The sequence below is a fragment of the Aspergillus luchuensis genome, chromosome 4, assembly GCF_016861625.1.
Source record: "Aspergillus luchuensis IFO 4308 DNA, chromosome 4, nearly complete sequence".
Classification (NCBI taxonomy): Eukaryota; Fungi; Ascomycota; class Eurotiomycetes; order Eurotiales; family Aspergillaceae; genus Aspergillus; species Aspergillus luchuensis.
The window spans coordinates 2162239-2184435 of NC_054852.1; the positions used below are offsets into that span (position 1 = coordinate 2162239).

Here is a 22197-nt window from a genome sequence, read left to right on the forward strand (position 1 = left end):
ACAGCGCAACAACATTTATCCTGGTCTCCGCCGGATCGCCCGCGGAAGTGGCTGAGGCAGCTTCCCTCCTGGGCCAAAAGGGTCTCGTTCTCCCTCCTTTCCGCTGCCGGACTGCCTCCACGTCTATCTGCTCGTCCCTGTCCCAGAGAGCTCGACTTTCTGATCGGAGCCATCTACCGGGCTTTTCACCATCTTCCTGCTCTTCTAACTCTCTGGACAGTCCCCCCTACCCCTCGATTTGCGATTCGACTATCCGTCCCACCCTCCCCCCTGTCGCGCGTTCTCCGAAAGGCCACACCCCCCCCTCCTCCTCCAGATCTCGGCTCCTCCACTTGGCTCACCATTGCCCTTGCGCCATGCTCCATGCACCATAGCCACTAAAGCGGAATTGACAACGAAAAACCCCGAAAGAAGGGACTGGACATGATTGTATGACATACACTCATTTGGAGGATTCTCACTAGCGTGGTGTTTGCGCTTACATGACTCCTTGAAGTTCAGGAACGACGAATTCGACAGCTCTCGATTTGATTTCCTGCTCTAATAATTGATCCTTAATTGGTCTCACGTCATATGCTATATCGGTCAACATGTCGTCTATGCGAGGTTTGGTTCAGTTCATCGCCGACTTGCGAAATGCAAGAGCGCGCGAACTCGAAGAGAAGCGGGTGAATAAGGAATTGGCCAACATTCGGCAGAAGTTCAAGGGTGGCAGTTTGAATGGTTATCAGAAGAAGAAATACGTTTGCAAGTTGCTCTACGTCTACATTCAAGGATACGATGTCGACTTCGGTCACCTCGAGGCCGTGAACCTGATTTCCTCCACCAAATACTCCGAGAAGCAGATCGGTTACCTGGCGGTCACTCTCTTTTTACACGAGCAGCATGAACTGCTCCACCTGGTTGTCAACAGTATACGGAAGGATCTGTTAGATCACAATGAGTTGAATAACTGTCTAGCCTTGCACGCGGTTGCGAACGTCGGCGGAAGAGAAATGGGCGAGGCGCTTTCGACAGATGTCCATCGGCTCCTGATTAGCCCGTGAGTGCCTCTACGGTCCTTCTGTCGTCGGCCTTTTGCCTGTCTGACTGACTGGGATCTAGTACCTCCAAGGCCTTTGTCAAGAAGAAGGCTGCGCTGACCCTCCTTCGACTGTATCGCAAGTTCCCCGACATTGTACAGAACGCTTGGGCGGAACGGATAATCTCCTTGATGGATGACCCCGATATGGGTGTCACGCTTTCGGTCACCTCGCTTGTAATGGCATTGGCCCAGGATAAACCCGATGAGTACAAAGGTTGCTACGTCAAGGCCGCACATCGCCTGAAAAGGATAGTGGTGGATAACGACATTGCCTCCGACTACCTTTACTACCGCGTGCCATGTCCTTGGATTCAGGTCAAGCTGTTGCGGTTGCTTCAGTACTATCCTCCAGCAGGTATGTCTTCCATGTATCATTATCGGCTGTATGTGCACCACTAAACTACTGAACAGAGGATAGCCATGTTCGCGAGATTATCCGTGAGTCGCTACAGCAAATCATGAACTTGGCCATGGATGCACCGAAGAATGTCCAGCAGAACAATGCCCAGAATGCCGTTCTTTTCGAGGCGATCAATCTCCTCATCCATCTCGATACCGAGCACAGCCTTATGATGCAAATATCTACACGTCTTGGAAAGTACATCCAGTCGCGAGAAACAAATGTTCGGTACTTGGGGTTGGAAGCCATGACGCATTTCGCGGCTCGGGCCGAGACTCTAGATCCGATCAAGAAGCACCAGAATATTATTCTCGGATCGCTCCGGGACCGCGATATCAGTGTTCGGCGCAAAGGTCTGGATTTGGTTTACAGTATGTGCGACACCACAAACGCCGGTCCGATTGTGAACGAGCTACTGCGTTACCTTCAGACGGCCGACTACGCCATCCGCGAGGAGATGGTGCTGAAGGTTGCTATTCTCACCGAGAAGTATGCCACCGACGCGCAGTGGTACATTGACATGACCCTTAAGCTCTTGTCGCTGGCTGGAGATCACGTCAACGAGGAAGTGTGGCAACGAGTAATCCAGATCGTGACCAACAACGAAGAGCTGCAGGCTTATGCAGCGCACAACTTGCTTGGATATCTGAAGACCGATTGTCACGAGAGCTTGGTGAAGATTGGATGCTATGTTCTGGGTGAATTTGGCCATCTGATCGCCGACAATCAAGGCTCAAGTCCTATTGAGCAGTTCTTGGCGCTGCAAGCAAAGATGATCACCAGCACCGACACGACACGAGCGATGATTCTGTCCTCCTTTGTCAAATTTGTCAACCTCTTCCCCGAGATCAAACCTCAACTTCTGCACATATTCCGTTTGTATAGCCACTCCCCAGATTCTGAATTGCAGCAGCGTGCTTTTGAATATTTGTCGCTGGCGACGCTTCCCACCGATGACCTTCTGCGGACGGTGTGCGACGAAATGCCACCCTTCTCAGAGCGCGCCTCGATTCTGCTCTCTCGGCTGCACCAGAAGACGGCCGGCACGACAGAGAAGAAGACGTGGGTGGTGGGCGGCAAGGATGCCAACGCCGACAAACAAGAGGTGCTCATGGCGCAGAACACGGGACTGAAGCGCAGCTTCACCACAATCGTTAATGGCCACAAGACCGGGGCCAATGGCACGACAGCCACATCGGGGGCATCGGGCGACCTAGCAGGACTGGATCTTAGCGCCCCATCAGGCCCGCCGCCGAACATGGCCAGTGCGGCTCATCTCACGCCGGACTGGGATATCGGGTACAACCGACTTTACTTTGGCGATGAAGGTGTGCTGTTCGAGGATGCGCAAATTCAAGTTGGTCTGCGTTCCGAGTACCGAGGGCACATGGGTGTGGTGAAGATTTACATCTCTAATAAATCGTCCTACTCTATCGGGTCCCTCACGACGACGGTGGATAACCCGGCTGCACCGAACCTAAAGATAGACACGAAGAGTCTTCCCGATCCATCGGTGCCTGCCGTGGGTCAGACGCAGCAGACGTTCTTGGTTGAGGGGCGTGGGCCATTTACGGAAGCGCCGACGATCCGCATTTCATATCTTGCGGGAGCGCTCCAGGCATACACGTTACAGCTGCCCATTCTCATGCACCGATACATGGAGCCATCAGCGTTGTCGGCAGAAGATTTCTTCAAGCGCTGGCGGCAGATTGGTGGGGGCCCGCTGGAGGCACAGAAAACATTTGGCGTTACAGCGCGCCACAAGGAAATTGGCGAGTCGTTCACACGACGGGTGGTGGAAGGCTTTGGGTGGAAGATCCTGGACAACGTGGATCCGAATGCGAAGAACATCGTGGGCTGCGCAGTGTACCAGTTTGCTGAGGGCAAGACGGGCTGTCTCCTGCGACTGGAGCCCAACTATGAGAGATCGGTAAGTTTGCTCCCTTCACCATGTTAATCCCGTCGAGGACTGCAAGGAGTGAGCTGACTATATGACTTAGATGTACCGCATCACGATCCGCGCGACACAGGAATCGGTGCCGCAGGCATTGGCCAAGCTGATGGAACAGAAGCTGTCACAGGGAGAGCGAGGAGACAGTGGGCGATGATGCTCGGGGTGTGTCATGCTGCATGTTTGATTCTTCGTACTCCGCCAGGTGGCAGTTGGCGGGGGGTGTATTTATTATTGATATCGCACATATATACCTGGGACATGCGGGACGCTTGTTCTTTTCTTTCATCTTAATGTACAGGCAGCAGTCGAAGTTACTGTCTTGGTTTCCCTTCCTCTCCCATCTCTTTTCCTCCCTTAAGAATGCATGATGCTTATAGAACACGTCGTGAATCGTAACACCTTTTAATGGACTCAAACCACCCTGGCCTGATCCTTGGGCGGCCTATCCCCAAAGATAGTCGTCCCAACGCGAACCTCATCACTACCCAGAGCAATAGCACCCTCGAAATCCTCACTCATGCCCATACTCAACTCCAACTTGGCCTCCTCCCCCAGCAAGCCCAACTCCTTGACCACACGATCCCTGGTCTCCCTTAGACACACAAAATCCTCATTCTCATTCTCCGGCGTGGTAGCCTTCGACCTGGCAATGGCCCCAATGGTCATAACCCCCTGCAACCGCAACCGGGGACACTTATCCCTAATAAAGCGACACAATTCCAGCGCGCCATCGCCCGGCTCCACCCCACTCTTATTCTCCTCCCCAGAGGTATTCACCTGCACAAACACCCTCAACCTCTCCTCATGATTCGTCGCCTTCACCTCAGCACTCCTCTCTCCCCACCCTTTATCCAACAACGACGCCTTCTTGGTACTATCTACGCTCTCGACGGCCCAGAGCGCGGGGGTATCTCGCGCCAGAGTCACGCATTTATTGCTCTGCAGGCCGCCGATGAAGTGCCATTTGATGGTGGTGGGGAGGAGACGGGCTTTCTCTTGGAGTTCTTGGAGGTAATTTTCGCCAAAGTGGGTTTGATGTGTGGGTGGGTTGGTAGTGTGGAGGGTAAGGATGTCACTGGCGGGTTTGAGTTTGGAGACGGCGACGAGACGGGGTGGGGTGGTTTTTGGAGATGAGGTGGTTGCGGTGTTGATGCGGGCTGTTACGGTTGCGAGGTTGGTGAGGAGGGTGGTGGTGCGGGTGGGGGTGGAGGGGCGGATTGAGGTGGTCATTTTTGTAGTAGTTAATTTCTCCCTCCTCCGTTGGTTGTGTTATATGGGGATCTCTGGTTCGTGAGGTTGGATGAGGAGATAGAACAGTAGTCCAAGTTACAGAGTACAGTAACAGGTGATGATAAGATTGACTGTTCGGGCTGATGCAGAGCTACCACGCTAGGCTGCTTTGGGTGTTAGTGTTACACGTGATGGAGTGAGGTTCAATTCGGATTCGGCTTTATTGTTCCGAAGAGCACGTGGCTGACTAAGAGGGGGAAGAGGGGGGACAGTTCGTGCTAACTAAGCTTAGCTAGTTGATTAGTTCCAGATTAACTAATCAGGAATCAGTAATCAATCAGTCGTGTCGTCATTCTGCAGATTCGAAGAAGTCGACAGTCCATGGGTTTGGGGTTAGAGTTCGAGGTTACGTGTGTGTGTGTGGTGTTGTTCTAGATGATCTACTATTATGCCACTTCTTGATGTCATTATTCCCTCTCTCCCCTCCAGATCTCAGCATGCAACGACAAAGCCACACGTTGTTCCTTACCCTCCCCCCCCTTTCACCCCTCTCTTTTTCTATTTTTCCACTTTCTGCCGGTAGATCACACTAGGAAGCCCGTTTTGGTTTCCCAAAACCGCCGCCCGGAGAAGGGGGTGCTGTCAAGTCAGACCTTCGTCTTACTCCCGAACCCACTGCCAATTTCCATCGACTCCATCCGGCTCCATTTCGTCAAGGGACTATTTGTCTTCCGAGACCATTAGTGTTGACTATCTCGGCTGAAGGAGGAGCTCGTGGGTAACAAACAATAGTCGCAGTCCCTCTCTTTCTCTTCGGAGCGGTCTAGCAAACCAACTTAAACCAACACGGGGGTTTTATGTCCGACATTATCTCCTTATTAAACATAGTAAGTACTAAAGAAATACAGATGCCTAGACCTCGACTCGCCGGATGTTCGACTGCTATTCCTATCCGGTCCGTTTTATTCCTTTCATAATGGTGTTCCTTTTCCCTTTTTTTTTTACCCCCTGATGCACGCGCACACAAACAACTTATACTCCCCCTGATTTATTATTATTAATACATTTTTTTTTTCTCTTCGTTCTCGTTTCTTTCCATGGTTGAAGCAGATTTTGCTACCCTTTTGTGCCTTTTTTTTTTTGTTTGATGTTTCCTTAAATTGACGTACCACTGACCACAACTCTGAAGTGACATTCAAAACCCGGATGGATCGGGGAACCATCACGGAACTGAACCAAACAATTTCGAGAAAAAATAACAAAAAAAGCGATTTATAAGAGAAAATCCAAATGAAAAGGGTAACACTAAGTAAGAAAAGGACTCAGGAGCCATCCGAATTAGGCAATGCAGTTAGTAGACTAGGTCCCAGTTGGCTTGGGCTTCGATCGATACGACAGTCCGATCATCCCTCATTCTCCGTGGTAGCCGGGCCAGTGAGCATTTGTAAAAGTAGTCGTCGATTCCTCTTCGTCATGATGAACCAGGGTTGCTGCATCTCTCACCGTTTCCCTTCCCTCCCTTCCTGCATGAAGCCCATCATTCCATCCTTCCATTTGGTACACTCTTTAACGCCCTACTCCACCACAGCGCTTGCAGCTGACGTCAAACACTCGCTCTGCACCAACTGTCTGGACGGCTCTTTGCTGCTGCATTGTCATTCATTGCCCTTTCTCTCATGCTGGCTCTTTTTAAAGAAACACTCTGCCGTCATTTGCCTTCATTGATCATCCCAGTCGGCTTGAATGGAGTGGTGGTTAGAATTCCGCTGACTGACCGACCGACTGACTGATTGACTGGCTCCCTTGCCCTCATTAACGCTCTGCTCCCCTTCGCCTTTCCTCTTCCTCCCCACCACCTCCTCTTCCTCACAACTTTTCCCCCTCTTCTTGCTGAACACGCATTGATGAACCTGGGAATTTACCTCCCATACTCGATTTTGATACAACAGTCCCGGAGACTGTCATCCCTCCAGCCTAGTTGTGCTGGAAGTGCGTCATATCAACTCTTCCAACAAACCGCTTGACCCTCAATCCGAACCGCCCAGTCCAGACCCGCGGAACGCCGAGTGATCTCCATCCCTCCATCGTCATCTAGTGTATATCCTAACTATAAACCGCCTCTCGTCCACCAGCTTCTACGCAGAATAGATTTTCAACTTACGAGACACGGCCAGCAAGAATCCACCTGCTTTGAAAGCAGTGTTACTACCCGCATTTTCACCACACAAAAAAGGAGTACGGCCGAGTACATTCTTGCACCTCTCTATTCAACCCCCTCTCCGGAAGACCGCGGAGTCAGAAGAATCCCGCACCAAATCCACACCGACTCAAACCCTCTTCAGCGCGGCCGGTCTTTGGGCACGAATTGCTTCTTGGTGGATCTAGATTCGACCGTTTAAACTTCCGGCACATTTGATCTCTCGCTTTCCTTTCTTATTTTGTGAAATTTACTTTTTCTGCACTGCCTCCCATCACCAACTCATCAATCACACTACCCGCTTCTCTGCCCTCAACCCCCCCCCTTCCCCCCTTCATTTCCAAGATGTGTCGCCAGTACTTTATGGTCTATGAATGGTGCCGATGTGAAGAAGATGCCGGCCAACAGCTCTGTTCCTCGCGCAACAATGAGAACAATTACTGTCCCGAAACGTCCATTCAGTTGGTCCACATGCACTGTTTCTGCTACGGACACGCAACCCACGGCTTTAAGTCGGAACGCAAGTTGCGCAAGCAGGAGCGCAAACAGGATCGCAAACGCTTCTCAATGCTGAGCTTTACAGACAAGAGCGACAGGAGCGACAGGAGCGAGCCCAGCGCCTCCAGCGAGACCAGCGAGCAAAGCTTGCCGACTCCACGGAAGAAGCGATGGTCCTTGTTCGCTAGCTTACGGTCGCGGACCTTTTAAGCTGCCTTTGACGTGGCCAAGTGCGTTTTTTCAATCGTTTGATTTTCCTTTGTGAATTGGGAGTATTCTGTGAATCATCAGCACCGGTGTTTGGATGCATGGATCATCTTTCTCCTTTGGGTGGGTTCGGTTCGGGCGTTTCTCGGGGTTTATTGTTGTTTTTGCTTTTCACAAGGTCGGGCGGGACTTTGCAAATCCCGATGAGAAAAAAGAGACTTCTTCATACCCTCTCTTTGGTGTTTTATTTTTGGGAGGGGTTTTATACATTGGGGTGACAATGTATGTTATCTGGATGGGATTGTAGATAGATTGACTGCTCCGATCGGATCGGGAACGATCTGATTGTGATGCGCGAACCCCGGATGATGCATGGATTATTTGGGGGCAGCAATAAGACGATCGACTATTGTCTGACCAGTGATTATTGGAAACCACATTGGCCCCGGTCAGGGATGATGGGTCACATTCTCGACAGGTTCCTGCAAGACACCCTTGGAAGAACTACTTTAGATGCAGCAGTAGTGACTTGAGGAGTATTGAGTATCTCCAGTTACGTAGAAGTAGAGATTAAGTAGAGAGCCCAAGTGGAGCGCAATCCCGGATGGATCGCCGGCCCCTGAACCTGGAAAGTTGGAAGCTTGATTGTTGAAGCTTGAAGAATGAGGGGAAACCCTGCATTGCATTGATTGATTCGATGGAATGCAAATTGAATGATTTGACTTATGGGGGGAGGGTATTGGGTTTGAGTTCCCGTGCTTGTTGTTATCTTGTCTGCCTCCCTTTCCTTCACTCTCTGTCTCTCTTCCTCTCTCCTCTCTCCCTCCTTCCCCCCTCCTCCTCCTCCTCCCTATCTATCCCTGAGTATTCAACTCCCTCCTCACCTACCAGCTCTCATCGCAATATAATTCTCTTTTATTTCTATCTAAATTCTATAATCCTATAATTCTACCAATCCAAATTACTCTCTACTCCACCTACCAGAACATCCACTGAACAAACCCCCCGATGGGCCCAATATGGACCCCTCCAAGCGCCATGAGCCCACCTCATTCACTGCGGCTTCATCCCCCCCAGCAACCGAGCCCCCGCTGTCTACAGACGACGCGACTGCCTCGACTCAGAGACTAAGCTATCCCTCGCTACACGACATGTCCCTGCCTCCCTCATCTCCTGGACTCTCGTCAGCCGCCTTGTTGTCGCCCTCCGATCCCCCCGCGCGTGCTGTCGCGACCCAGGCGCAACCCACCCCACGTCGCATTCCCAGCTCCAGCTCCCTGGCCGATGAGCGTCGCAAGTCCTCGCCCAGCCTAAAGAAACGTTCATCCACCGCGTCGCTACGTTCTAACCGTGGAGCGTCCACTTCACCCCGACCCAGCTTATCGCGACACTCCTCATCCTCGTTCGGCACCTCCCCGACGAGCGCGTCCGCCACCCACCCAAACATGGCCAAGAAGGCTCATCGGACAGCTTCGGCGGAGCATTCTTTCGCAGCAGCAGCAGCATCCATCGCAGCAGAGTCCTTTCGCAAAGAAGTGGCCTGGCATCAGTCCGCAAAGCCACAGTCGCAGACACTCGTGCTCGTCCATGATGCGTGTTATGGCCATCGCTTCTCGCGCCCGCGAACCTCCCGCGCGGCGCTAAACTCTATCGTCGAGCGTCCCGAGCGCATCCAGGCCAGCGTGCTGGGCATTTCGGCCGCATATGTTCGACTAGCCCGGCGACATGCAGGAGGCACGTTCGCTCCTCACCCTGATCTCAATCCGCAGCAGCTGCCGGTGCCGCCATTCCATATTCGCAAGACGGCGCGGACACTGTCGCTCAGCTCGCCTGCTGTCACGCACGTGCATGGGTCCAAGTGGATGGAGGACCTAAAGACCATGTGCGATGCAGCCGAATCCCGGCTTGCGTTGAACGGCAAGGAGCTGGTCCGCCCTCGCAGCGCCGGCAAGGACAGCGCCGCCACGAATGCCCCTGCTTTTCACGAAGGAGACCTCTATTTGTGCTCGGAATCCTTGAGCGCGTTCGAAGGCGCCCTGGGAGGTGTCAGTGAAGGCGTGGACGCGGTCATGGGTCCGGGCCCAACCAAGCGAGCGTTTGTCTGCATCCGCCCGCCCGGTCATCATTGTTCTGCAGGTTATCCGTCAGGGTTCTGTTGGATTAACAACGTCCATGTGGGCATATCGTATGCGGCCATGACCCATGACTTGACCCATGCCGCCATCCTCGACTTTGATCTGCATCATGGAGACGGATCACAAGATATCGCCTGGCAGCAGAATCACAAAGCGGTAACCGCGCCACGGAATGCGGCCGCCCATCGAAAGACCATGGTGGGATATTTTAGTCTGCACGACATCAATTCCTATCCGTGTGAAATGGGGGAGCCGGAAAAGGTGCGCAACGCGAGCGTGTGTATTGACAAGGCCCATGGCCAGTCCATCTGGAACGTGCATCTGGAGCCGTGGAAGTCGGACAAAGAATTCTGGGACTTGTATGCTGCCAAGTACACTGTGCTGATCGACAAGGCGCGGGCGTTCCTGCGCATGCATACCGAGCGGCTGGCCAACACGCCCAATGGACCTCCGCCGAAGGCAGCCATCTTTATTTCAGCCGGGTTTGACGCGAGCGAGTGGGAGGGTGCCGGCATGCAGCGCCACCAGGTAAACGTGCCCACCGAGTTTTATGCCAGGTTCACGGCCGACGTGGTGCGGATGGCGAACGAGGAGGGCCTGGGGACGGATGGGCGAATCATCAGTGTCCTCGAGGGCGGCTACAGCAATCGTGCATTGACCAGCGGTGTGCTCAGTCATTTGTCTGGGCTGGGAGATGCAAAGGGCAGCACCCATGATCTGGATGAGCGGCAGATTGATCGTCTCGCATCGGAAATGACAGATCGTCTGGGCCTGTCTGATTCGGCAGAGGGGCGGTCGGTGACTGAACCGATGTACGACAGTGAGTGGTGGGCACCAGGCGTGCTGGAGGAACTGGAGGCGCTGGTTTATTCGCCGGCTGCACCTGTCAAGCCCCGGGAGAAGGCTGTACCGACCTACTTAACCACAACGCAGTCATTTTCTGCCAAAGTAGTCAATCCCCCACGAGACCGCAGGTCGACCGGTTCGCACTCGAGCCCAGAGCCGGAAGCACCATCTCCACCCCCGCCAGTCGGCTGGGCGACTGCCACGCATGAACTATGCAAGGTCCTGGTCCCGACCGGTCGGCAGACGACAAGCTGTCGGCCAGAAGAGCTCAATGCCGAGGCATCGCGCCTGCGACGGGAGCGTCAGACAGCAGCGGATGCAGCCTCCACAAGCGCGACCATGACCACGGCTGCGGTGGCAGCTGCAGCAGCGGCTACAGCTACGGCTCCGGCGTCGACCGCAGAAGACAGCCGGATGAAGCTCCGCGTGCGGAAGCCCAAGCCCTCGCTGCCTGCCTCGCCTCCGGCCGAGACAGTCAAGCGCACTGCAGCTCGTGGCAGTCGGAGAACCACCATCGACACAGCGCCAGACACAGCTTCTGCAGTACAGACACCCGGTCGCGTGGCCCGCAGGAAGAGTGCAGGAGCCGGGTCAGCAGTATCGACGCCAGAGCCGACCGGGCCCAGACCCGCGTCGAGTGCCGCGGTGCGCAAGACCAGTACTTCACAATCCAGCACACCTCGACTATCCTCGAGTCCGAATACGCCTCCTGTGCCGCGAGTGCCGCCGGCTTTTCTTTCAGCAGAAAGCGAAGGGTCGCCGAATCCTGATGGGCCCCAAGATGATCTGGACGGTCTGACAGCCGGGGTTCGCAAGCTGCATATTAAGTTGAAGGTCCCATCGCCAGAAGAGAACGCAGCCAGGGAGAGAGAAAGAGAGAGACGAGCAGCGGAAGAGCGGAAGCGCGCGGCCTCCAAGGCCAGTTCAAAGACGCAGACGCAGACGCAGACCCCCAAGTCGCCTCGCAAGCCCGCTGGTCGGGCACTGAGCTCGGCTTCAAAGGCGGGTCGGTCTGCAGCGAAGCCCGCACCAGTGGCAGTTCAATCAGAGACCGAAGCCAAGGACGAGCCATCGATCGTCACGCCTGTAACCTCGTCACCGCCGTCCGTGAGCAAAGTTGAAAGCAGTGCCACCCATGGCTGGGACAGAAGTGAACCCGAGGCTGCAGCTAGCATGGTCATGTCGCCACCATTGACACCAGGCCGTCCGCCATCGGCATTATATTCTCCTCCCGGAATGACACTGGCGCGGGATGGATTGCCGGTCATGATGTCGAGCGGGGTGATACCATTTGCAGAGGCCGTACGGAGGGATGAGCAGGAGGAGGAGCAGAAGGGAGGTAATACTTAATTATCGTTGTGATTCACTCATTGATTTTCCTTGTGTTGGACTTGATACTTTGATACTTGTTTGATATACCCCTCGTGTTGGAGTTTTCCATGTCATTCCTTCTTTCCTCTCTATGTCAGAAAGAATTAAATTTAGCAGAATAATTAATCGATTGAGTGCTACACATATCTCCGAGCAATCTCCGATCCGATCAGATAAAATTGTGCACCGCCACGCTGAGTCATTTGCCTCTCTCTCCGCATGACTCCCGCCGCCAGGCGCTTCCAGCATCTGCCAGAAAGAACATTATTAAACATTTACTTACTCTATTCAATCTACGGAGTATTCTTCTCTCCATATATCTCAACCCTAACCTTTCCTCTCCATACCTCCCACTCTCAAACCAAACCCATACTCAGAAAAACCACCAAAAATGTCCCCAATACCCACCCCCAACCAAACCACCTCCTCATCATCAACAGCAACAGCAACAGCAGCAGACGCCGACCTCGACGCCATCGGCTCCCACTGCTCCCTCCCAACCTGCAACCAACTCGACTTCCTCCCATTCCGCTGCCCCTCCTGCAAGGGAACATATTGTCTCGAGCACAGAACCGAAACAGCGCATAAATGCCCGAATGCCCGACTTTCACCCTCACCGTCCACAACCTCCACAACTCAGCAACAACAACAAAAACCCAATATATACACCGCAGATCAATGCGCGCATGTTTCGTGCAAAACACTCATTAATACTCTCACTGACCCTGGTGTGCGGTGCGATCAGTGTCGGAAGGAGTATTGTCTCAGACATCGGTTGAGGGAGGGGCATGATTGTCGGCCTGTGGGGAATAATAATAGTAGGAATGGTGCTAGAGGAGGGAATAATGTAGGGGGAGGGACGGATACGCTGAAGTCGATGTTTGGGAAGTTGCGCGCTTGGGGGAATAAACCTTCTTCTTCTTCTACCAGTGGTAGTGGTGGTAGTGGTAGTGGGAGGAAACCACCCAGCCGGGCAGTGCAACTGAACAGCATGAAACGCACCGCCAAGGGAGAGAACAACATCCCCAGTGACAAACGGATCTATTTACATGTTGTGGGGACGAGCGAGACGACAAATAAGCCGGCGACGGATCCCCCGCGGGGAGACTTTTTCTTCGATGAGAGGTGGAAGGTGGGGAGGGTGTTGGATGATGCGGCGAGACGGTTGCAGGTGGAGAATGTGAATAATCGGGGCGGAGGGGAGGAGGAGAAGTTGAGGGTGTTTCATGTTGAGGGGGGAGTGTTTTTGGAGTTTGGGGAGAGTGTGGGTGCGAAGGTGAAGTCTGGGGATACGGTTGTTTTGTTGAGGGGGGCGGGGGTGATTTTATAGAGAAGCCTCCCGGAGGGGAGGGATTTTGATCTATGGTGTAGAGGGGGGGGATGTAGAGTATATACCCTTGCTTGTTTACTTACTTGCTGCTATCTAAACATATTCATCTATCACTCACTGGTTTAACTCTCTATATACGCAGTATAGTACCAGCTAAACGCTCATCTTCATCTTAATCGCCTTATGCGGCTTATACCCAATGACCTCAAACTCCTCCTCCTTCCACCCATCAACAACCCCACTACCCCTATCGTCCCTCTTAATCCTCACCTCGGGAAACGCCACGGGCTCACGTTCAATCTGCTCCTTCAACGCCTCCACATGATCCAAATAAACATGAGCATCACCCAAGGTATGCACCAGAGTCCCGGGAACCATATCAACCGCATGGGCCAACAAATGCGTCAACAACGCATAAGAAGCAATATTAAACGGCACCCCAAGCCCCATATCGGCACTCCTCTGATACAACAAACAATCCAAATGGCCCTTCCCCCACTCCCCATCCCTAACCACCCCGGTCCTCTCATCCCTCTTCGCATCCGGAAACCTGACATAAAACTGCGCAAACATATGACAAGGCGGCAGAGCCATAATCCTCATATCCTTCGGATTCCACGCCGACATGATAATCCTCCGATCGAACGGATTCTCCTTCAATTTCTTCACCACCTCGGCTAACTGATCCACGCCCTGACCGGTATAATCTGTCTTAGCGTCGACGTATTCCGCCCCGAAATGTCTCCATTGGAAGCCGTACACGGGCCCTAGGTCGCCGACTTCCCGGTGCGAGAGTCCTACTTTGTCGAGGTATTCGCGCGAGCCGTTGCCGTCCCAGATTTTAATCCCGGCGTCACTGAGGGGTACGGAGGAGGTCGTGCCGGAGATGAACCAGAGGAGTTCGGCGAGGACGGCGCGCAGGAAGACGCGTTTGGTGGTTAGGAGGGGGAGGATCGGGGTGTATGGTTCTTCGGAGGTGGTGGTGGAGGGTTTGGAGAGAGAGAAGCGCATCTGCGGAGGGGCGAAGATCGAGCGTGTGCCGGTGCCGGTGCGGTCCGGGCGGTGCTCGCCTTCCGCGAGGATGCGGCGGATTAGGTTCAGGTATTGGTGTTCTTCGTGGGTTGGGTCGTGGGGAATGGGCTGGGGAGTGTTGGTGGTGGTAGTGGGTTGGGGAGTTGACTCCTGGGTGGGGAGGGTTTCGGCTGAGGGGGCCATTTTGTATAGTTCTCTGTAGTGGCTATTTCTTGATATTTTTGTGTGTGTTATGTGTTGTGGTATCTTGATATTTGGGTATAAGTGATGTGTAGAATGTGTCGCCGGGTGAAGTGGGATGGAGGAGTAAATGATGGATTGACGCGCCCGCGACGCGCCACGTAGTCATGTGACCGTGTCGTCGGATGTAATATCCGATCTCGGAGGAACAAAGTATAGATCTTATAGATGGAACAGTAGCATACGACTCTATTTCAACTGGTATCTGGTATCTTAGTTCATCAAATCTACTCCCACTCCCCGCAGTGCAGTCACTACCCACTCCGGGTAATTAGTCTTCTCTCCATACAACTTCCCAAAGAAGTCGCGCAAAAACGCCGGGAACCGGTCCTCTATGATGGCCTGTCGCGCCGATCCCATCAGCGACAGCAGATAGTGCACGTTGTGCATCGTAAGCCTGTCCATTAGTATACATCATACAATACACACGTCTGTAATAGCAACTTACAGATGTGCTCCCACAGTCTCCTTCGCCGCCAAATGGTGCAGGTATGCCCGCGTGATACCCAGTCCACCCTGCTCCTTCGGGAGACAGATGCTGCAGGTGCAGCCCTCCTGCACCGGCCGGAAGTCCTCTGCGAAAGACCGGTGGCGCAGGTTCAATGTCCCTGTCGGGACCACGGCGTTGCCGAAGCGCTAAAGAAATCAGTCAAGGTACATCAAAAGGGAATTTAAAAACATACAGCCGTCCGTGTCGGCCAGACACAATCGAACATGTCTGCGCCAAGCGCAACTCCCATGATCAAGTCCTCCGGATAGCCCTAACCAGGTCAGCCTGCAACATACACCCTCTGAACTGAACAACCTACCACTCCCATCACATATCGCGGCTTCTTCTCCGGGAGCAGTCCCGTGCAAGTATCCACCCTAACCTATTAGCCCAAACTCACATAGACAGACAAAGGATACAACATACACCCTGCAAAAGTCCTCCTTCGCTTCACCACCAGAAAGACCACCAATGGCAATACCCGGTGTATCTCGCGCCACCATCTCCTCGCAACATTGTTTCCGCATCTCCAAATCCAGTCCACCCTGGATAATGCAAAACAGATTCTGTCTCTCCGGGTACTTGTGTGCATCGATACAACGATCCAACCAGCGAACGGAACGCTCCATGGCTTCATGGATTCTCGCCCGGTCCGGCGAAGTGGTTGCGATCACATCGTCCAATTGCATGATAATATCGGATCCGATCGAATTCTGTAACGAGATCGAATGTTCGGGGGTGAGCAGCCTTTATATAAAACTACCATTAGCTTTTCGCCAACCACACAAACACAGTTAGCCCCCGAGGAAAATGGGATAAACTAACATCGGTGTGCCATCATGAGGACTCAAAAACCGTACACCTTCCTCCGTAACAGTGGCAAGTTTAAGCAAGGACACCATTTGGAATCTGCGCTCCGTCAGTTAATCCCGATCATCACGGAGAAGGTATAGGCGATAATCAAGCGCACCCTCCACTATCCGTAAGAATATTCCGATCCCATCCCTGCAACTTATGCGCCCCGCCTACGGCATCCAGCACCGCCTGCCCGGGTTTCAATCCAAGGTGGTAGGTATTATTCAGACAGAGCTGACAGCCCGTCTGTCGAAGCTGGTCGTACGTCAAGCCCTTCAGGGAGGCCTGGGTCGCGACGGGCATGAAGATAGGGAGGGGGACATCGCCATGGGGGAGGCGGAGGGTACTGGCGCGTGCTTTTGTTGTCTAGGTATAGATAGTAGTCAGTATACGATGTTTTACTCTCAACATGATCGGAGTAGCAAGCATACTGAACACTTGGCATGTAAATCAAAGGTCAATGCCGAGGGCATGGGTTTGCGCGTGGGAGTGGTGGTCGTGGCAGTCGACATGGTTGCGATAGTAGGAGCCCCGCTCGGAGCTGGAGCTGACGAGGGGTGTGTGATGCGGGCAAGGCTTGATGTTGCTGCCAAATTATATAAGGTTGCAGAGGTGGTGGATAGTATGGTGCCTGAGCGGCAGCTTCTTATCCAATTCTGCGGGGTGACTCGGGCATACATTCATGTAATACCCAGAAGCATGGCATTCTCTGGTCTGTCAGCGACTCTTTTTGTCTTTCTTGTCTTGGATCAATATCAGTGGTGTTTGTCTTGTTTGTATGTTTTGCATCGATTGGTATTATATCTAGGAATGCTGTCACGATCATACAGAATTACAATACAGACATCTTCCCCGCATTTACTCCGTCTCCCCCCATTTCTAAGTATTGCCGGTCCCTGCGGAGGATTCCCTGGAGAAGAAGATCTATTCTCATCTTCATGACAGTCCAGGACGGACATCTCCACATCTACCTACGAGTGCATTCTCAACTGCTCAAGAGAATGAAAGATTACAAGCCCAATTCTTTCCTTCCAATCAATCAATGGCAAACAAACCTTGCATACCCAACTGACTCGCCCGCAGCAAAAGGAACTTCCGCTCAACTGAGCCAATTTTGCCGATCAGCCACTAGCAAGCAGCCATGCAGCTCAAGTCGCCTTTGGGGATGGCGGTCTGCCGCCGGTTCGGGGCTAGCTAAGCTGGACTGAGTTGGAGTCAGCCGGTCTGTCGGTCTTCTCGTGTGGAGATTTCTGCACTCTCTTTTCCTGTCTGTCTCCCTCTGACGCACGGTCGAGTCACGGAGATTTACGTGGTAATCTATTGCAACGAGGGGTGCTGCTACTGATTCGCCATTATTGAGCTTCACGACAGGCCCGTCTTACTCAAGACACCACAATGAGTGGAGAAAAGAACTTGGACCATGCTGAGAGCGTCCAGGATGTTGAAGTTGCTCCGCAAGTGAGCTCTCTGGCTCTCCTCCTACTCACATCACAGTCTTCTAACGGCAATTCAGGTCACGCAAGAGAGCTATACTGGGATAGAACTCAACACTCGCGAGAAAGCCCTGGTCTGGAAGCAAGACTTGAGAATTGTGCCACTCTGCGCGGGCATCTATCTTCTCTGCTATCTGGATCGTTCCAACATAGGTACTTGACATCCTAGGGCATGCAGTATAGTCTACTGACATATTAGGAAATGCCAAAATCCTCAACCAAGACACCGGCAACGATCTCCTCTCGGAGACGCATATGACTTCGTACCAGTACACGTAGGTATTTCCGCTGTCAAGTTGACTGGACGACTGCTAATTTGCAGTGTCGCGCTCATGGTGTTCTTGATCGCGTATGCGCTGTTCGAAGTGCCCTCCAATTATCTGCTTAAAAAGTTGAAGCCCAGCGTAAGTCACACCCATCCCAGTCAGAGCAAGGCTAACGCCAGCAGAGATGGATCGGATTCCTCATGCTGTCCTGGGGAGCTACCACAATGGGCTTGGGCGGCTCGCACAACTTCTCCCAAGTGACTGGTATTCGGTTCCTGCTCGGAGGTAAATAGCCGGACATCGACTTCTGTGAGACCTGCTGACCCTGACATGACAGCCACGGAGGCCGGCCTTTTCCCCGGACTCGTCTACTACCTGACCTTCTGGTATCGCAATTCAGAGCGGTCCATGCGCGTCGCTCTCATCCTAGCATCCGCCACCCTCGCGGGTGCTTTCGGCGGTGCCATTGCGTACGGCGTAGGACATATGAACGAGGTCCGCGGGCTATCAGCATGGCGATGGCTGTTCATCATCGAAGGCGCTCCGTCGTGTGCCTCGGCATTCCTCGTTTGGTTCTTCCTCCCTGACTATCCCGAGTCGGCGTCGTGGCTCAGCCCGGAAGAGAAGGATCTTGCTATCCACCGATTGAGAGAGGAAGGCTCCCATGGAGCGGCCAAGGCCATGAGCTGGGAAGAAGCAAAGGAGATCCTGACGGAGTGGAGACTATACGCGCATTATATAGTTAGTCCTCCCCGCACGAATCAGGAACAGACCCTAACAATGCTGGTATAGGTATATTTCGGCATCTCGACCCCCTTCTCCAGTCTTTCCCTCTTCACTCCTGCCATCGTTAGTGGCCTTGGATATGAGGATCTGCGGGCCCAACTCATGACAGTACCGCCATGGGCTGCTGCCTATGTGGTGACTACTGTCGTTGCATGGTCCGCCGACCACTTCAACAGGTATGTAGTCATGTACTTCCCACCAGAGAGATATTGATATATGAACCGAAACACAGCCGTGGTCTGCACTCCGCCCTCTTTGCCTTTATCGGAGCCATGGGCTTCCTCGCATCGGCTGTCCTTCCCGCAGACGCATACTTGGTACGCGCAAGCATTCAACCCAATCAAGCCATTATTCAGACCATCCACTAATTCCGGCAACAGCACCGATACGGCTGTCTTGTAGTCGCAGCAAGCGGCTCCTTTGCCTGCATCCCGCCATTACTCGGCTGGCTATCTGCCAATATCCGCTCGACAGCAGGGACTGGCCTAGCCATTGCATTGAACGTGTCATTCGGGGCGCCGGGACAAATCGTAGGGGTATGGATATACAAGTCCGACGAGGAGAAGAAGGGTTATCCGACGGGACACTGGACGAATGCGGCGCTGCTGCTGATGGTTACGGTGGGGTGTATTCTGCTGCGACTGTATTATGGATGGAGGAACAAGGGGACCAAGGGTGGTGAAAGGTTCGCCTATTGATTGATTGACCGCGTGCTAGTAATCATGTTAGTATATCATGAATAGTATATAATTGAAGTTGGGGAGATCTGTCAGTCTGGCGAACCTTCCTGTATTGGAGGCACATACTCACCAGCAACAATGGTTCATATCCACCATATTACTTCCCAGGTTCTTCTCAGATGGATCCAGCACCCCTCGACCGCCAATTGTGCAATTAGAGTAATTCGTGCCCAAGTCTCGAGAGGTAGGACGGTGAACGAGTCATGCTAGTGCGAAAAGGAAAAAAGCAAAATGGACTAGAAAGAAAAAGGCGGTTAGTTCTCGCCAACTCAAAACAAGGAATCCGGTGGATGCCAATTGATGCCAATTGGAGCAACTGTGCCCCATATTGCAGAGAAAAGACTGTCTCCAGAAGTAGATAGCAGAGGCCATGGCATACCTAATTGCCATCTACCGTTTGGTGTTAAGGGTGCGCGGGTCCCCACGGAGAATAATAAATGAATGATTGGCATGCGAACCATGGAACCGGAGAGACTGGCGGGCGGGCGGGCACAACACGTGAAGGAAATAAGGTTAAGCTCAGGGCCATGACGGGTTGCTAAACCAGAGGTCTGGTTTGCCAATATCCAGTAGGTAAGAAAAAGTTAAGGTTTCCTCCCTTCTCCTGGAGAGTTATAGGGGCCAGCAACCACTATTGAACACCACCCGCTAAGCACTATCCAGGCCTGGCATCCCAGGGGTATGGGTGCTGTGGATATTTCCGCGTCTGACAAAACTCCCGAACTGGCGGTGGGACCTGAGGGTCTTCCACTTTTCTTTTCTTCACTTAGCGCTGACGGACTGATTGACTGGACTGGTCTTGAGGAACTGCTCGGTTCCCAAATAGAAAGATAACCAAAAAAATATTTAAATTGAAAGCATGACTTCATTCAAAAATAGATGGGATAAATATGAAAAAATAAAAAGTAAATTGAACCCCGACAGACATTAGTCTCTACACCAATCCATGGAGGGGCTATTCCCAACCAGGCACTGTCGCCAAAAATAAGAAAGACACAACGGTCTGGAATAGATGAAAAGAAAACAATTCCCGAGATGTTCCCTCAACTCCGCCCATAAACGCTGTGAGAACTACAAATGAAGAGAAAAAAAAAAAAAAAAAAAAAAAGAGAAAGATTTTTTTTTCCTTTTCTTTTCTTGTTGTTTTGTCAAATCCTCTCCCTCCCCTACCAGCATTCAGTTGGCGCACAGCAAGTCGCTTCTGCTCCGCACTGACGATCGCTTGTCCTGTATGCATGGGCGATGGGCGCCTCTTTGCTTCATGGCCAAGCGGGCATAGGAGGGAAAGTAAAAGATAAAAAAAAAAAAAAGACCGGCAGTATGAATTGCTACCATGATGAAGGAGGAAAGAGAAGGAAGGCCTCAAAACTAACTCGGTCACAATGCCAAAAAGCTCGCACATCGCACGAATCTGTTCTGTCGTCCTAAAGCATTCGTTCGGGGCCCGACTGTCGGATTTAAAGAACTGGCACAGATGACAACAGGACTGTCAAATGCGCTCGCCGCCTGCGGATTGAATCAAATCAATATGACCGGACCATCCGAGCCGACTCCGGCAAGGGCACACTGCAGAACAGACAGGGGCCAAGGTTCATCCGCTCAACGGTAACCTTCTTCCCGCAGGAAGTGAGCCTCAGCCATGTCCACATTCCACCCCATACCGTTGTCGTGCCATTCTGCGTTGGGGAATAATCAAGGGAATCGAGCGGGAGAAGAGCAAACAAGTCTCGAGAACGAAGAGGGAAAGGTCAATTGTCGACATCCGAAGTGTTGTACATGTCTGCGAGACCCGAGGAGTAGGCATCAATCCGGATGGCGTCGTACATAACAATCAAACTGAGCGTAGAAAATAAAAGAATCATAAAAGAACCGGAATAGACGAGAGCGAGGGAGAGGAGAGAGACATGAGTCATTCTCTCGGTAAACATCCAGACAAGATCTAGAAATACAGCCTCTCGACGGACATCAAGGGTTGTTGGTCAACTTCCTCCAGGCGACCTCAGCAGCATCTTCTCGGGCATTATTATCACCATCGAAGAAGTATCGTCCCGCAATCGTCCACGGGACTCCCGGGACATGGTGCCGAACGGTGACCTTGGAGGTCCAAGCTGTGCGACCTCCTGAGCAGCGACACACCCGTCAGTATAACCAGACCTTTTGCTTGAAATTGGGAGGCTCAAAAGTCGGTGAAGCAGAGCTTAGCTTTGCCATCACAGGCACACTGTGGGCAACAGCAAGCAGTGAGGGGCAAGGAAAGAACAAGGAACTCCCAACAACGAGGGGTAATCAGGAGAGTTGACGGCTGGGGGGGAGGGAGGGGGATAGGAAGAAAGGGCTTCTCACCTCGACGATCAGATTCGTAATTGTAAAACGGCTCCTCCAATTTGTTCTCCAGGCAGTATACTTTGTGAGGGAATCAGGGTTAGTTGACTTGGACGAAGAAGGGGGCCGCCGTAACGGCTAAGTCGAAAGTGCAGAGAGGAAGATTATTGCAGCGGAGTGGGGCATACTCTTAAGTCTGTCCTGCCATAGCTTGCTTTCCTTTGCGGCCTGCGAAGTCTTGGTGGCCATGATGAAGGATGTGTGTATGTGTGTTTTTCGTAGTAGAGAAAACAATTGGTAAGAATGACTGGCTTTGGGTTTTCACCAAAGAGAAATCAAAGCGCAGATCTGATTTGGGTTCGATATCCCACAACGGTTGGAGAACAAAACTCTCTCACACGGCAGACAATACTTCACACCCTGAGTAATTGAAAATAATAGGAAGGGGGGTTTTCGACCACACAACACCAATGAATGGTCAAATCTGTCAAAGTAGAAATGAACAGGACTAAATGAGGTTCAAGATGAAAAGGTAGAAAAATTTTGCCCGGCTATGTTGCTTCGTCTTGACTTTGCTTGGGGAAGTTTGCGAACTGGTCTGCCCTTTCAATCGAACAGCGTCGATAGACCTGGGAAGCGGGGAGTCATATAAACTGTGGGCCACTCTCCCAAACCCCAAATTGTCACTGTGCAAGCAGGACCAGTTTGGCGTGACAAACAC

The 22197-nt window shown here is 52.5% G+C and overlaps 9 protein-coding genes across 9 annotated transcripts; 5 read left to right on the forward strand and 4 right to left on the reverse strand.

Annotated features, from left to right (window-relative positions):
• Positions 1–590: 590 nt before the first annotated feature.
• On the forward strand, positions 591–3592 carry AKAW2_40743S (AP-2 complex subunit alpha; the record flags this gene model as incomplete). Its single annotated transcript, XM_041689106.1, has 4 exons — positions 591–1042; positions 1105–1439; positions 1496–3414; positions 3485–3592. 4 exons carry the CDS (start codon positions 591–593, stop codon positions 3590–3592), a joined length of 2814 nt encoding a protein of 937 aa, XP_041542823.1.
• A 257-nt stretch (positions 3593–3849) lies between these two features.
• AKAW2_40744A (YggS family pyridoxal phosphate enzyme) lies at positions 3850–4668 on the reverse strand (the record flags this gene model as incomplete). Its single annotated transcript, XM_041689107.1, has 1 exon — positions 3850–4668. The coding sequence occupies one exon, from the start codon at positions 4666–4668 to the stop codon at positions 3850–3852; it is 819 nt and encodes a 272-aa protein (XP_041542824.1).
• Positions 4669–7210: 2542 nt separating this feature from the next.
• AKAW2_40745S (uncharacterized protein) lies at positions 7211–7573 on the forward strand (the record flags this gene model as incomplete). Its single annotated transcript, XM_041689108.1, has 1 exon — positions 7211–7573. One exon carries the CDS (start codon positions 7211–7213, stop codon positions 7571–7573), a length of 363 nt encoding a protein of 120 aa, XP_041542825.1.
• A 1016-nt stretch (positions 7574–8589) lies between these two features.
• AKAW2_40746S (histone deacetylase hosB) lies at positions 8590–11901 on the forward strand (the record flags this gene model as incomplete). Its single annotated transcript, XM_041689109.1, has 1 exon — positions 8590–11901. One exon carries the CDS (start codon positions 8590–8592, stop codon positions 11899–11901), a length of 3312 nt encoding a protein of 1103 aa, XP_041542826.1.
• Positions 11902–12913: 1012 nt separating this feature from the next.
• Positions 12914–13252, forward strand: AKAW2_40747S (uncharacterized protein; the record flags this gene model as incomplete). The annotated part of the gene is made up of 1 exon (XM_041689110.1): positions 12914–13252. The coding sequence occupies one exon, from the start codon at positions 12914–12916 to the stop codon at positions 13250–13252; it is 339 nt and encodes a 112-aa protein (XP_041542827.1).
• Positions 13253–13405: 153 nt separating this feature from the next.
• TMP1 (thymidylate synthase) lies at positions 13406–14467 on the reverse strand (the record flags this gene model as incomplete). The annotated part of the gene is made up of 1 exon (XM_041689111.1): positions 13406–14467. The coding sequence occupies one exon, from the start codon at positions 14465–14467 to the stop codon at positions 13406–13408; it is 1062 nt and encodes a 353-aa protein (XP_041542828.1).
• A 270-nt stretch (positions 14468–14737) lies between these two features.
• AKAW2_40749A (tRNA-ribosyltransferase family protein) lies at positions 14738–16549 on the reverse strand (the record flags this gene model as incomplete). The annotated part of the gene is made up of 8 exons (XM_041689112.1): positions 14738–14921; positions 14973–15160; positions 15208–15285; positions 15334–15391; positions 15441–15761; positions 15840–15923; positions 15985–16235; positions 16301–16549. 8 exons carry the CDS (start codon positions 16547–16549, stop codon positions 14738–14740), a joined length of 1413 nt encoding a protein of 470 aa, XP_041542829.1.
• A 715-nt stretch (positions 16550–17264) lies between these two features.
• AKAW2_40750S (putative MFS transporter) lies at positions 17265–19112 on the forward strand (the record flags this gene model as incomplete). Its single annotated transcript, XM_041689114.1, has 9 exons — positions 17265–17327; positions 17383–17515; positions 17562–17637; positions 17685–17766; positions 17811–17913; positions 17966–18369; positions 18421–18590; positions 18647–18731; positions 18795–19112. 9 exons carry the CDS (start codon positions 17265–17267, stop codon positions 19110–19112), a joined length of 1434 nt encoding a protein of 477 aa, XP_041542830.1.
• A 2007-nt stretch (positions 19113–21119) lies between these two features.
• On the reverse strand, positions 21120–21725 carry AKAW2_40751A (uncharacterized protein; the record flags this gene model as incomplete). Its single annotated transcript, XM_041689115.1, has 3 exons — positions 21120–21274; positions 21498–21557; positions 21665–21725. The coding sequence occupies 3 exons, from the start codon at positions 21723–21725 to the stop codon at positions 21120–21122; spliced, it is 276 nt and encodes a 91-aa protein (XP_041542831.1).
• Between the last annotated feature and the right edge of the window lie 472 nt (positions 21726–22197).